The 14,265-nt window shown below is 44.7% G+C and overlaps 1 protein-coding gene across 1 annotated transcript; it reads left to right on the top strand.

Moving 5' to 3' along the window:
- Positions 1–758: 758 nt before the first annotated feature.
- Positions 759–13,788, top strand: LOC115136815 (NAD(+) hydrolase SARM1). The gene is made up of 10 exons (XM_029672630.2): positions 759–2,064; positions 2,242–2,629; positions 2,784–3,014; positions 7,699–7,911; positions 8,696–8,787; positions 8,921–9,114; positions 9,363–9,495; positions 9,676–9,865; positions 11,389–11,510; positions 11,752–13,788. Exons 1-10 carry the CDS (start codon positions 1,586–1,588, stop codon positions 11,882–11,884), a joined length of 2,175 nt encoding a protein of 724 aa, XP_029528490.1. The 5' UTR covers positions 759–1,585; the 3' UTR covers positions 11,885–13,788.
- The last annotated feature ends 477 nt before the right edge of the window (positions 13,789–14,265 follow it).

Raw genomic sequence — 14,265 nt, 5'->3', positions numbered from 1 at the left:
CCTGCCAAAGAAGGAGACTTACTGGTAGATAGGCACAAATAAATCAGACATTGTATATATCTTTGAGCATGGTGAAGTTATTAATTACACTTTGGATGGTGTATCGATACATCCAGTCACTACAAAGAGTTGCTTACCAAGAAGACAGTGAATGTTCCTGGGTGGCCCGAGTTATAATTTTGACTTAAATCTGCTTGGAAAATTTGAATAATGGGCAAATGTCTCACAATCCAGGTGTGGAAAGCTCTTAGAGACGTACCCAGAAAGACTAACAGCTGTAAACGCTGCCAAAGGTGCTTCTACAAAGTAATGACTCAGAGGGCTGAATACTTATGGCGTGGAGATGGGTGAGAAAATGTTTTATTTAATCAATTTTAATTCAGGCTATAATACAACTAAATGTGCAATAAATCAAGGGGTAAGATTACTTTCTGAAGGCACTGTGGCCTATATCATGAATTAAAAAGTCCAAAGATTAATGTAGAAATCACAGATTGACCCTTTAAGCAACAGTGAAAGGCCTAATGACTACAATGGACAACATATTGTTATTTGCTTCTGCTGATGTAGTAATTGATGTGCACTGTTTTATCTTATTGTAGCTCCATAACAACATATTTAGCACAGTTTATGTGTGTAACACCTTGTGGATTGATTATGCTTCTACCTTGATCCACAAGGGGGCATAGTGGAGACGAGCAACATACTGGCGCTTTGTTGCTGAGCAGACCTCGGCAAGACAGTTGGTCTGTAAATATATCCTGAAGGTAATGGGCGGTCCTAGTTTCAGGATGCTCGAAGATGCTGAGGAAAGGATGTCAAAGAGAGGGCTATTTTAATAATACGGAAATAAGATATATATTTTGTGTGGTTTAAAGCATAGCAATAGAGAGTCATGTGAATAGAGAGGAAAAAGGAAAACCGTGAGAGGCATTTTGATGAACAGTGCGTCTTTGTCTGGATTAAATCTCAGTAATGCAAGCGAGAGACAGAAGACAACAGAGCTGTTTATATTTCTCCATCCAGCTGGTAAACGTCATTTGTGTAATGGGCTTTTAGAGAAAAAAAAATCCCGTCTAGCAGCTTTGTGAACGAACATCCGCAGTGGTGATACATTATTTCATAGTGGATACAGTGAAGGCTTGATAATTTATTTGGAGTCGGGTTATTCTGAGTAGACATAATTTGATCCAAGAAGGCCTCGTGTAAATGATAGGAGAAAACGGAGGACATCCGTGTTTAAATGCAAGCATAGTGTGACTGCTTGGTCATGATGATGCGAGATGAGTATGTCTTTATCCACTTATTTTCAAAGATGACATCAGTGTGATGATGATGCAATTTACTAAAAGCTGTCACTTCATTTAAAGTTTAGCATCCAGTCCAGATGATGGGATTGTAATTTCACCTATCGTGGTTTGTTTATGTGTCTAAACAACTCGAATGCAAGACAAACATTGTTTCCCATTCAGTTCTAACCAGGTTAATATGCACCAGTTTATTTCTCCTGAGAAATAGACAATTGATCTGTTATTGATCAGGGCCAACCACAAGCCCTCTGGGCCCTGTCAGAGCTAGTTGGTGGATGCTCTTATCTCTAACCGTTTCCCTCTGGAGACTCTATCGATACCTCTCCATGTTCAGCTCTGAAAGACTCACAGTACCGGAATATGTCAGCCGGATGGGGAACCGGAGGTCGGGCAGCTCTAGCTCATCCTCGGAACCGAAAGCCCCACCGGTCTCGCCAGGTGTCCACGGTGCCGACGTTCAGGATGTTTTGGACACCTCGCTCCCAGCCCTGCGCTCCGCTATCAAGACACTGAAATCAGCCAAAGATACCTTGGATCTAGATGAGACCCGCAGAGCCATAGCAGAGACGTTCCAGTTAGTAGAGGAGGCCTGGGTTCTACCCACTGTGGGAAGGCAGGTCGCAGAGGAGATATGCAACAGGATACGACTGGATGGAGGACTGGAGCTGCTCCTGCAACTCCTCATGACACCTGCTGTGGAGATCACCTATGAGTCTGCCAAACTACTGGAGCAGATACTGGTCTCTGAGAACAGGTGTGTATTCACTAAATGCCTACATGTACTTTTTCGGTTATACAAAATATTGTCTTGGTCCTAACCGTTAGGGCCAGTTTCCAGGACCCACATACAGTAAGTCTTAGTCTTTATAAACCTAGTTGTATACTCGTCTTCTTGTTTACCCCTTTCACCTCTCTCTCTCTTCCTATCCAGAGATTACGTGGCTCGCATGGGTCTGGGGGTGATCCTGAACCTGACGAGGGAGACAGAGGATGCCCAGCTGGCCCGCAGTGTCTCAGGCATCCTGGAGCACATGTTCAAACACACCGAGGAGACGTCCGCCCAGCTCATCGCCAACGGCGCCCTGGATGCCCTGCTCTTCTGGTGCCGCGGTACCGACCCCACCGTCCTTCGCCACTGTGCCGTTGCGCTCGCCAACTGCGCCATGTATGGCGGCCATCGCTGCCAGCGGCTGATGATTGAGAAGCAGGCAGCTGAGTGGTTGTTTCCATTGGCGTTCTCCAAAGAGGATGAGCTCATCCGCTTCCATGCGTGTTTAGCGGTGGCCGTGCTCGCCAATAACCGGGAGATTGAGAAGGAGGTGGGTCCTGTGTGGCTCAGTTAGTAGAGCACGGAGCTTGTAACACCAGGGTGGTTGGTTCGATTCCTGCTCGGGCCACCCATATGGAAATATGGATGTGCATAACACTGTAAATCACTTTGGATTAAAGTGTCTGTTAAATGTATTATTATAGGTGGTGAAGTCCGGGACATTGGAGCTGGTGGAGCCCTTTATTGCATCTCTGGATCCTGATGAGTTTGCCCGGAGCTTGCTGGACAGTGCGGACAGCATGCAGGGGAGGACAGCTGCAGATCTACAGCAGCTCCTGCCACTACTGGATGGGGCCAGACTGGAGGGGAAGTGTATCGCTGCCTTCTACCTGTGTGTCGAAACCAGCATCAAGTCACGCCAGCGCAACACCAAGGTCAGTATCAGGGAACAAAAGCACAACTGGTTCATCCTTGATGAGCAGTTGATTTACTGAATTCAGATGTGAGTGCTGGGCTGGAACAAAAGCCTGCACGCCCTCCCTGTAGCTCTCCAAGTTACGACATGTTTGGTAAGCACTATAGTCCAGCGTTTCCCAAACTCTTTCCTCAGGACCCGAAGGGGGGCACGTTTTAGTTTTGGCCCTAACACTACAGAGCTGATTCATATTATCAAAGCTTGATGCTTAGTTGATTCATTAATCAGCTGTGTAGTGCTAGGCTAAAAACCAAAATGTGCACCCGTTGGGGTCCCGAGGACTGAGCTTGGGAAACCCTGCTTTAGTGGGTAGTGGATACAGGGATTTCATCCAACAACCTTATGGGGCCCAAAACTACTTCTGGTGCCCACATCCTAACTATATATCAAATCATATCAAATTGTATTTGTCACATGCTTCATTAACAACAGGGGTAGTCTAACAGTGAAATGTTTACTTATGGGCCCTTCCCTACAATGTAGAGAGAAATATAGAAATACAATAACACAAGGAATAAATACACAACGAGTAACGATAACTTGGCTATATACACAGGGTACCAGTACAGAGTCCTTGTGCAGGTGTACGAGGTAATTGAGTTAGATATGTACGTATAGGTAGGGGTAAAGTGACTGGGTAACAGGATAGTTCCAGACTTGCAGTGCATCGGTACCACTTGCAATGCGGTAGCAGAGAGAACAGTCTATAACTTGGGTGGACATTTTTAGGGCCTTCGTCTGACCCAAGTGATGTACTGAACCGTACACACTACCCTCTGTAGCACCTTGCTGTTGGATGTCAAGCAGTTATCATACCAAGCGGTGATGCAGCCAGTCAAGATGCTCTCAATAGTGCAGGTGTAGAACCTTTTGAGGATCTGAGGGCCCAGGACACATCTTTTCAGCCTCCTAAAAGGGAAGAGACGTTGTCGTGCCTTCTTCACGACTGTGTTGGTTTGTGTGGACCATGTTCATTCCTTAGTGATGTGGACACAAGGAACTTGAAGCTCTCAACCCGCTCCACTACAGCACTGATGATGTGGATGGGGGCGTACTCGGCCCTACGTTTCCTGTAGTCCACAATCAGTTCCTTTGTCTTACTGACATTTAGGGAGAAGTTGTTGTCCTGGCACCACACTGTCAGGTCACTGACCTCCTCTCGGTAGGTGGTCTCATCGTTGTCGGTGATCAGGCCTACCACTGACATGTCATCAGAAAACATAAGGATGGTGTTGAAGTTGTGCACAGACACGCAGTTGTGGGTGAACAGGGAGTACAGGAGAGGACTAAGTACGCACCCTTGAGGGGCCCCCGTGTTGCGGGTCAGTGTGGCGGACGTGTTGTTGCTTACTCTCACCACCTGAGGATGCCCCACCAGGAAGTCCAGGATCCAGTTGCTGAGGGAGGTGTTCAGTCCCAGGGTCCTGAGCTTAGTGATAAGCTTGGAGGGCTCTATGGTATTGAATGCTGAGCTGTAGTCAATGAATAGCATTCTCACATAGGTGTTCCTCTTGTCCAGGTGGGAAAGGGCAGTGTGGAGTGCAATAGAGATACTGTCGTCTGTGGATCTGTTGGGGCGATATGCGAATTGGAGTGGGTCCAGCGTGTCTAGGATGATGGTGTTGATGTGAGCCATGACCAGCCTTTCAAAGCATTTCATGGCTACAGATATGAGTGCTCTGTGCAATAGACATTTAGACAGGTTACCTTGGCATTCTTGGGTGAAGGGACTACGGTGGTCTGCTTGAAACATGTAGGTATTACAGACTCAGTCAGGGAGAGGTTGAAAATCTCAGTGAAGCATATGCTCCGAGTACGCGTTCTGGTATCCGTCTAGTCCCACGGCCTTGTGATTGTTAACATGTTTCAAGGTCTTAAATCGGCTACTGACAGCGAGATCACACAGTCGTCCGGAACTGCTGGTGCTCTCATGCATGGTTTAGTGTTAGAAGGCATTTAGTTCGTCTGGTAGGCTTGCGTCACTGGGCAGCTCGCTGCTGCATTTTACTTTGTAATCCGTGATAGTTTGCAAGCCCTAACACATCTGACGAGCTTTAGAGCCGGTGTAGTAGGATTTGGTCTTAGTCCTGTATTGATCCTTTGCCTGTTTGATGGCTCGTCGGAGGTTGTAGCAGGATTTCTTATAAGCGTCTGGATTATTGTCCCGCTCCTTGAAAGCAGTAGCTCTAGCCCGCAGCTCAGTTCAGATGTTGCCTGTAATCCATGTTATTTGATTGGGGTCACTGTAGGGAAGACGTCGTCGATGCACTTACTAATGAAGCCGGTGACTGATGTGGTAAACTCCTCAATGTTATCGGATGAATTCCGGAGCTTTTCCAGTCTGTGCTAATGAAATAGCCCCTTAGCTTAGCATCCGCTTCATCGGACCACTTCCGTATTGAGCGCATTGCTGGTACTTCCTGTTTTGCTTGTAAGCAGGAATCAGGAGAATATAGTTATGGTCAGATTTGCTAACGGGAGGGTGAGGTAGAGCCTTGTATGTCAAATCAAATCCAATTTTATTTGTCACATACACATGGTTAGCAGATGTTAATGCGAGTGTAGCGAAATGCTTGTGCTTCTAGTTCCGACAATGCAGTAATAACCAACAAGTAATCTAACTAACAATTCCACAACAACTACCTTATATACACAAGTGTAAAGTGCTAAAGAATATGTAAATGAAAATATATGAATGAGTGATGGTACAGAACGGCATAGGCAAGATGCAGTAGATGGTATCGAGTACAGTATATACATATGAGATGAGTAATGTAGGGTATGTAAACATTATATAAAGTTGCATAGTTTAAAGTGGCTAGTGATAAATTTTTCATCCATTTTTGGAGTTTTGGAGTCAGTATGTTAGAAGCAGCCACTCAATGTTAGTGATGGCTGTTTAACAGTCCAATGGCCTTGAGATAGAAGCTGTTTTTCAGTCTCTCGGTCCCTGCTTTGATGCACCTGTACTGACTTCGCCTTCTGGATGATAGCGGGGTGAACAGGCAGTGACTCGGGTGGTTGTTGTCCTTGATTATCTTTATGGCCTTCCTGTGGCATTGGGTGTTGTAGGTGTCCTGGAGGGCAGGTAGTTTGCCCCTGGTGATGCGTTGTGCAGACCTCACTACCCTCTGGAGACCCTTACGGTTGTAGGCGGAGCAGTTGCCGTACCAGGCGGTGATACAGCCCGACAGGATGCTCTCGATTGTGCATCTGTAGAAGTTTGTGAGTGCTTTTGGTGACAAGCCAAATTTCTTCTTCTTCTGCCATCAATCCATGGTTTCTGGTTTAATAGTTGCTGTGGGTACGACTTCGCCGATGCACTTGCTAATAAACTCGCTCACCGAATCAGCGTATTCGTCAATGTTGTTGATTGACGCAATGCGGAACATATCCCAGTCCACGTGATCGAAGCAATCTTGAAGCGTGGAATCTGATTGGTCGGACCAGCGTTGAACAGACCTGAGCGCGGGAGCTTCCTGTTTTAGTTTCTGTCTATAGGCTGGGAGCAACAAAATGGAGTCGTGGTCAGCTTTTCCGAAAGGAGGGCAGGGGAGGGCCTTATATGCGTCGCAGAACTTAGAATAACAATGATCCAGGGTTTTACCAGCCCTGGTTGCACAATCGATATGCTGATAGAATTTAGGGAGTCTTGTTTTCAGATTAGCCTTGTTAAAATCCCCAGCTACAATGAATGCAGCCTCAGGATTTGTGGTTTCCAGTTTACATAGAGTCAAATGAAGTTCGTTCAGGGCCATCGATGTGTCTGCTTGGGGGGGAATATATGCGGCTGTGATTATAATCTAAGAGAATTCTCTTGGTAGATAATGCGGTCGACATTTGATTGTGAGGAATTCAGGAAGTCAGTTGAACAGAAGGACTTGAGTTCCTGTATGTTGTTATGATCACACCACATCTCGTTAATCATAAGGCATACCCCCCTGCCCTTCTTACCAGAAAGATGCTTGTTTCTGTCGGTGCGATGCGTGAAGAAACCAGCTGGCTGTACCGACTCCGATAGCGTGTCTCGAGTGAGCCATGTTTCCGTTAAGCAAAGAACGTTACAGTCTCTTATGTCTCTCTGGAATGCTACCCTTGCTTGGATTTAGTCTACCTTGTTGTCAAGAGACAGGACATTGGCGAGTAGTATTCTAGGGAGTGGTGCGCCATGTGTTTACGGCGTCGTTGTTTTGGTTCCCCGGCTGGGATCCGATCCATTGTCCTGGGTGGTGGGAAAAACAGACGATCCGCTTTGGGAAAGTCATATTCCTGGTCGTAATGATGGTGAGTTGACGTTGTTCTTATATCCAATAGTTCCTCCCAACTGTATGTAATAAAACCTAAGATTACCTGGGGTACCAATGTAAAAAAACAAAATACTGCATAGTTTCCTAGGAACGCGAAGCGAGGCAGCCATCTCTGTCGGCGCCGGAAATGAGATATGTTTCTGTGTATGGTGTTTCTGTGTATGGTGTTTCTGTGTATGGCGTAAATGTGATAAAGAGTTTTGTTGCCTGTAGTTGCACATGTGACATGGTGGTAAAACATTTGGTAAAAAATAGTTAAGTTTCCCTGCATTAAAATCACCTGTCCTACAATATCAATAGACATACAATTGAATGTGTCTGCGTTCTTCCTCCCAGATCTTCCAGGAGATAGGTGCGGTGCAGAGCCTGAAAAGGATCGTCATGTACTCCAGCAACGGGACGGCCTGTGCCCTGGCCAAGCGGGCACTAAGGATGATGGGGGAGGAGGTGCCACGACGTATCCTGTCCTCTGTGCCCAACTGGAAGGGTGGTGAGGTGCAGAGATGGCTCCAAGTGATTGGATTCAGCGCTTACACTGAGCGCTTCCAGGTGTGTGTTTCTGTGTCTCTGTGTGTGTGTGTGTGTGTGTGTGTGTGTGTGTGTGTGTGTGTGTGTGTGTGTGTGTGTGTGTGTGTGTGTGTGTGTGTGAGAGTAAGAGAGATAGCGATAGCAAAAGAGGTTTGAACAATAACGAATGAGAATGCTCTTCTATAGTCCTTGTAGAGATGTTGAAAAAATAAGGTGAATGTTTGGTTTCATATCGATGAAATATGAATACCTACAAGTTACTGTCAAAATAATGGAAACACTTGAGTAAATGAGTTAATTAAGCAATTAACATATCATCATACGTAGGGTCATGTATAAAAATGCTGGGCAGGCCATTATTTTGTCTACCATGTCTATGCCCCCATAACATGACAATGGCCCCATCTACAGGGCACGAGTGGTCACTGAATGGTTCGATGAGCATGAAAACGATGTAAACCATATGCCATGGCCGTCTCAGTCACCAGATCCCAACCCAATTGAACATTTTTGGGAGATTCTGCTGCAGCGGAGACAGCGTTTTCCACCACCATCAACAAAACACCAAATCATGGAATTTCTCATGGAAAAATGGTGTCGCATCCCTCCTATAGATTTCCAGACACTAGTAGAATCTATGCCAAGGCGTATTGAAGCTGTTCTGGTTCGTGGTGACCCAACGCCTTATTAAGACACTTTATGTTGGTGTTTCCTTTTAATTAGTCAGTTACCTGTATTTCTCCTTTGCCTCTTGCGCACTATATTCACTCAGTCTTTCTCTCTCCTCTCTGTGCCCGTCCTTCAGGAGCTGCAAGTGGATGGTGACCTACTGCTGAACATCACAGACCAGGATCTGAGCACTGACCTGGGTATGACTGCAGGACTCACTCGCAAGAGGTTAGTTCAGTCATCTGTCAGGTTTATGTCAAGCTTATAAAACATCTGCTACACCAGTCAACTTCAGTTAAATTGAACATTGAAATAAAATCCCTGACTTACCCTGTCCACTCAATTTTGTGTTGTCTTCTAGGTTCCTCCGTGACCTGCGCGTGCTGAAGACCTACGCCAACTACTCGACCTGTGACCCCAACAACATGGCTGACTGGCTGGGTGAGGTGGACCCGCGCTTCCGCCAGTACACCTACGGCCTGGTACAGTCTGGAGTGGACCGCAAGAACGTCCTCCACCTCACCAACCAGCAGCTCCAGTCAGACTGTTACGTAGGTGGGTTGTGAACCAAAAGACACATTTACGTTCCCTGCGAGACAATTAAGCAATAAGGCCCGGGGGGGTGTGGTATATTGCCTATATACCACAGCTAAGTGCTGTTCTTAGGCACGACGCAAAGCGGAGCAGTAAACATTCATGTTTTGTCATACCCGTAGAATACCACGGCTGTCAGCCAATCAGCATTCAGGGCTCGAACCACCCAGTTTATAATGGAGAATAAAGTATTCATTTTCTCCTTCTAGAGAACGGCATCCACCGCGCCAAGATCCTGGCAGCCACCCGTAGGCCGATAAAGCCGTGTCTGACCGATGCCCAACCCCCTGGACCGGATGTGTTTATTAGCTACCGCAGGACCACCGGTTCCCAGCTCGCCAGGTATGGAGAGATGGAGAGGGAGAGGGAAAGAGAGGGAAAGCCACTCTCTCTCTCTCCACTCTCCTCTCTCTCCACTCCCTCTCTCTCCACTCCCTCTCTCTCTCCCCTCCCTCTCTCCCCTCCCTCTCTCCACTCCCTCTCTCCACTCCCTCGCTCACCCCTCCCTCTCTCTCCCCCCAGTCTGTTGAAGGTCCACCTTCAGGTCAGAGGTTTCAGTGTGTTCATTGACGTGGAGAAGCTGGAAGCAGGGAAGTTTGCTGACAAGCTGATCCAGAGCGTCCAGCGGGCACGGAACTTCATCCTGGTGCTGTCTGCCAACGCCCTCGACAAGTGCATGGGCGACACTGGCATGAAGGACTGGGTACACAAGGTCAGACATAGACAGATCTATACATAGTGCTGCATACAGAACAATATAGATCCAATAGTATACAGCTGCAGCTACCTGTCTAGTTGTTCAAATCAAATTGTATTTGTCACATACTTCGTAAACAACAGGTGGAGACAAACAGTGAAATGCTTACTTACGGACCTTTTCCAACAATGCAGAGAAAAAAATAGAAGAAGAGAATAACACACAGTATAAATACACAATGAGTAAAGATAACTTGGCTATATACACGGGGTACCAGTACCGAGTCCTTTGCAGGGGTACGAGGTAATTGAGTTAGATATCTACATATAGGTAGGGCTAAAGGGACTAGGCAGCAGGATAGATAATAAACAGTAGCAGCAGTGTATGTGACGAGGGCTCACGTGTTGAGGGTTAGCGTGGCGGATGTGTTGTTGCCTACCCTCACCGCATGGGGGGCGGCCCGTCAGGAAGTCCAGGATTGAGAACAGAGGGAGCAGTTCAGTCCCAGGGAACTTAGTTTAGTGATGAGCTTCGAGGGCCCTATAGTGTTGAGCGCTGATTTGTAGTCGATGAACAGCATTCTCACATGCAGTTGAAGTCGGAAGTTTACATACTTTTAGGTTGGAGTCATTAAAACTTGTTTTTCAACCACTCCACAAATGTATTGTTAACAAACTATAGTTTTGGCAAGTCGGTTAGGACATCTACTTTGTGCATGACACAATACATTTTTCCAATAATTGTTTACAGACAGATTATTTCACTTATAATTCACTGTATCACAATTCCAGTGGGTCAGAAGTTTACATACACGAGGTTGATTGTGCCTTTAAACAGCTTGGAAAATTCCAGAAAATGATGTCATGGCTTTAGAAGCTTCTGATAGGCGAATTGACATAATTTGAGTCAATTGGAGCTGTACCTGTGGATGTATTTCAAGACCTCAGAACAAAATGGTAGACCTCCACAAGACTGGTTCATCCTTGGGAGCAATTTCCAAATGCCTGAAGGTATCCGGCTCATCTGTACAAACAATAGTACATAAGTATAAACACCATGGGACCACGAAGCCGTCATACCGCTCAGGAAGGAGACGCGTCTCCTAGAGATGAACGTACTTTGGTGTGAAAAGTGACATTTCTGACATTTCACATTCTTAAAATAAAGTGGTGATCCTAACTGACCTAAAACAGGGAATTGTACTTGGATTAAATGTCAGGAATGGTGAAAAACTGGGTTTAAAAGTATTTGGCTAAGGTGTATGTAAACTTCCGACTTCAACTGTAGATCTTATAGTATCTAGATGGAATTACAATTATTTTCTATATGTATAATCCGGTCACCCTGGCCTTTACATGTCTAGATGTTCCATCTCTATGTTGGTGATATACAATATTAGACATAGAGAGGTGCCCTCAATACAGTTGAGAGATTATTTTTCCCATATACCCCTGCCCCTTACATGTGTAGACATTCCATGTCTGCGGGGGCATTCTGTGTCTGTCCGTGATTTAACGTACCTCTCTTAAATCCTGCAGGAGATTGTCACAGCTCTGGCTGGAAAGAAGAACATTGTCCCTGTAACTGATAACTTCCTGTGGCCTGACCCAAACACTCTTCCCGAGGACATGAAAACTATCCTAAACTTCAATGGCATCAAGTGAGTCACAGAGAGAGATACAGTACCTCAGAATCTGTTTGAGAATGATTGGCAGTTTGGACATTTATCTGAACTGTACTTATTAGGAATCAAATCTCTTTCATTTTTGTTCTCCTTCTTTCTCTATCACTTTCTCTTTCCATCACTATTCACTTCTCTTTCTCCCTCTCTTTCTCCTTCCCTCTCTCTTCCTCTGACTCCCTCTTCCTCTCCCTCCCTTCCTCTCTCTCTCTGGATACAGGTGGTCCCATGAGTACCAGGAGGCCACCATTGAGAAGATCCTACGTTTCCTCATGGGCAACCCTAGCCAAGACCTGACCGACAGCCCCAAGACAGACTGCCCCAAGGGGCCTCAGGGACCACAGAAGAAATAGAGGCCTCTGATTGGAGGTCCTCTGTTCTGTGATGATGTAAAATGGTGACCAATAGTGATCAGTAATCAATAATACCAAACAGAGCGTGCTCTGAGCTCTGGTTGGTCAGCTCTAACCCTGTGCATGTGAAGACATGTTTAATAGGCTGTATTTAGATCATATGCTAATGAGATGGCTTTGCTACTAGCCGTTGATCCAGATGTAAAGTTATTATAGTCCATAGCGTTATTATAGTCCATAGCGTAAATACTAAATGTCATTTGGGGTTTCAGCACTTCTAAATACCATGTACTACTCCCTTAAACTGCAGGGCCACAGTCATAAGCTGTTATTGGCGTGGTCGGGGATATTTTGTGTCTCTCAGGAAATAACCAGTGTGATATATCAGCTATCGCTGGCACCGAGCATAACACATAATAACAATCTGGAGTATCTCTGTTGCCTCTAAATAACACTACACTCTCATTGTTTTAAATAGGCTCATACTTTCTAAGACAAAACAATATCCTGGTTTTTAATAATGATCCAGTGTAAACTATATAGCGTATGGGAAATACTATATCTCTTTTTTTCTCATGGTGCTTATAAATGAAACCCTGTATGCTCATTGGTGGTCAACTGCAGCCCGTATTTGATATGTCTCTTTATGATAGTGTAACCTAGGTGATGGCAAACAGCCTAATCCAACAGAGATGATGTACGATCTCTATATGTAACGGTGATCTGGAATCATGCTCTCGTGATGAGGTAGCCCTGCCTGTGACTTAAAGCCAGTGTCACCCTCTGCCCAAGGGGGAATTAGTCTAATGGTTAAGTTGTTCGTTTCCGGACCAGGAGAGAGGGGTTCAGATCCCACCTGCTACATATACTCATTACAAACTTGTGCTCATGTGCTTAGCAACAACCAGAGGTTCACAAAGAACTATCTCTCGCAACCAAGCTTAAGGCAATGAGAACTACCATTATCAATGCATCTTGCTTATGTGAAAAAGGATAGACGCTCTCACTCTCTGTTCACAAAGATACAATTAGTTTACAAAACCAGTATCTACACTACCCCTTAAGGCTGAAGCTACTCCATGAAAACAGTTACATCATCTTCCTGTCAGAAAGTCTTGTAGTATGCAGTCACAACATGCTGTTACTTTGTTCGGCTAAACCGCTGTATCTACAATACTGATTTGTGGTTTGGTTCCTTCATAACGCTAAGAGATTCTGTCATTGATTTGGCTGCTTGACAGTTAGCCTTAGTTCACTTGCTTGTATCTATTGGATAGAAGCAGTTCAGTAGATAAATGTTACCACATTGAGGGCAGAGCTAAATACTGTATACTTGGCTCACATCGAGGATCCTTCTTAGACATGTACCAGCATGCACCTACAGTCTTACAATACTATTATCTGTGACAAGATAAAGATTCTAGAAACATCCAACCAAAACAATCATGCAGTATCTGATTATCAGTTTAGATATTACGTAAGTGTTGCAAAATGACAGCAGAAGTCATAAAATCACCAGGTTATCGTATCTCTAATTAACTGAAGTGGAATGGTAAAACATTATTTTAAACATGGAATTCTTAGGTTCAGTGACATGTTTGTTTTGTAGATTCATATCTGTTAATGATGTAGATACTGTATGTGCCCACACCTTCTGCTAAATGGTGTGTAGGAAGGCAAAACACAAAATGTCACCTCAGTCTAAAGCTCCAGCATTTGCTCTCAGCACTACTAGCTATATCTTGTCACTGTTTTGATGGCTCTTCTGGGCTTTTTCCCCTGTTGCCTTAATATATGTGTTGCTCTCAATACAGGTATGTTGATTAAATACTGTATACATGGACAGGACTTAGGCAGTGTTGTCATTTAACAATACAGTGGCGCAATAAAAACGACTAACCTGAGGATACAGTGCGTCTGTGATTTTTTCACTGTACTTGAAATAGATTTTTATGAAGCGTTATAATGCCTTATTATAATTAACATATTCTTAGCAGCTAATAGATGCAATGGTTTTATGAAAGTACAGACTAAATCAGTAAGGCAATGAGGCAGAAGGCCCATAGTTGTGAAACACTCATGATAAAACACTAATTTTTGCTTCTTGCTTTATTGTAGAGTTTCATATGTTCCGTGTCTGAATCTACAAGGTGCTATGAATGTTTTATAATGCAATAACATTTCAATTTCATTTTAAGTAGCTACTTAAATTGAAGTGTTACCAAGTATATCATCTGCATGATTTAATCATCCATTCGTTCCCTTTTAAAAGATGATAAATATCATTCACTGTATCTAAAAAGCAGTTATACTGTACGGTGCAGACAAAATCAATTCACAATATCTTCTCACATAAACTCAGAGAAAAAAAGAAACATCCT

This window comes from Oncorhynchus nerka, linkage group LG11 (assembly GCF_034236695.1).
Source record: "Oncorhynchus nerka isolate Pitt River linkage group LG11, Oner_Uvic_2.0, whole genome shotgun sequence".
NCBI classification, from domain to species: domain Eukaryota; kingdom Metazoa; phylum Chordata; class Actinopteri; order Salmoniformes; family Salmonidae; genus Oncorhynchus; species Oncorhynchus nerka.
This window is presented reverse-complemented; position numbering and strand designations above follow the sequence as displayed.

What these genes read in the sequence shown, in the direction of transcription:
- LOC115136815 (XM_029672630.2), top strand. Translation starts at nt 1,586, where the DNA reads ATGCTCTTATCTCTAACCGTTTCCCTCTGGAGACTCTATCGATACCTC. An exon ending in ATACTGGTCTCTGAGAACAG is followed by an intron (nt 2,065 to 2,241) that starts GTGTGTATTCAC and finishes CTTCCTATCCAG; the next exon opens with AGATTACGTGGCTCGCATGG. An exon ending in CTTACACTGAGCGCTTCCAG is followed by an intron (nt 7,912 to 8,695) that starts GTGTGTGTTTCT and finishes CCCGTCCTTCAG; the next exon opens with GAGCTGCAAGTGGATGGTGA.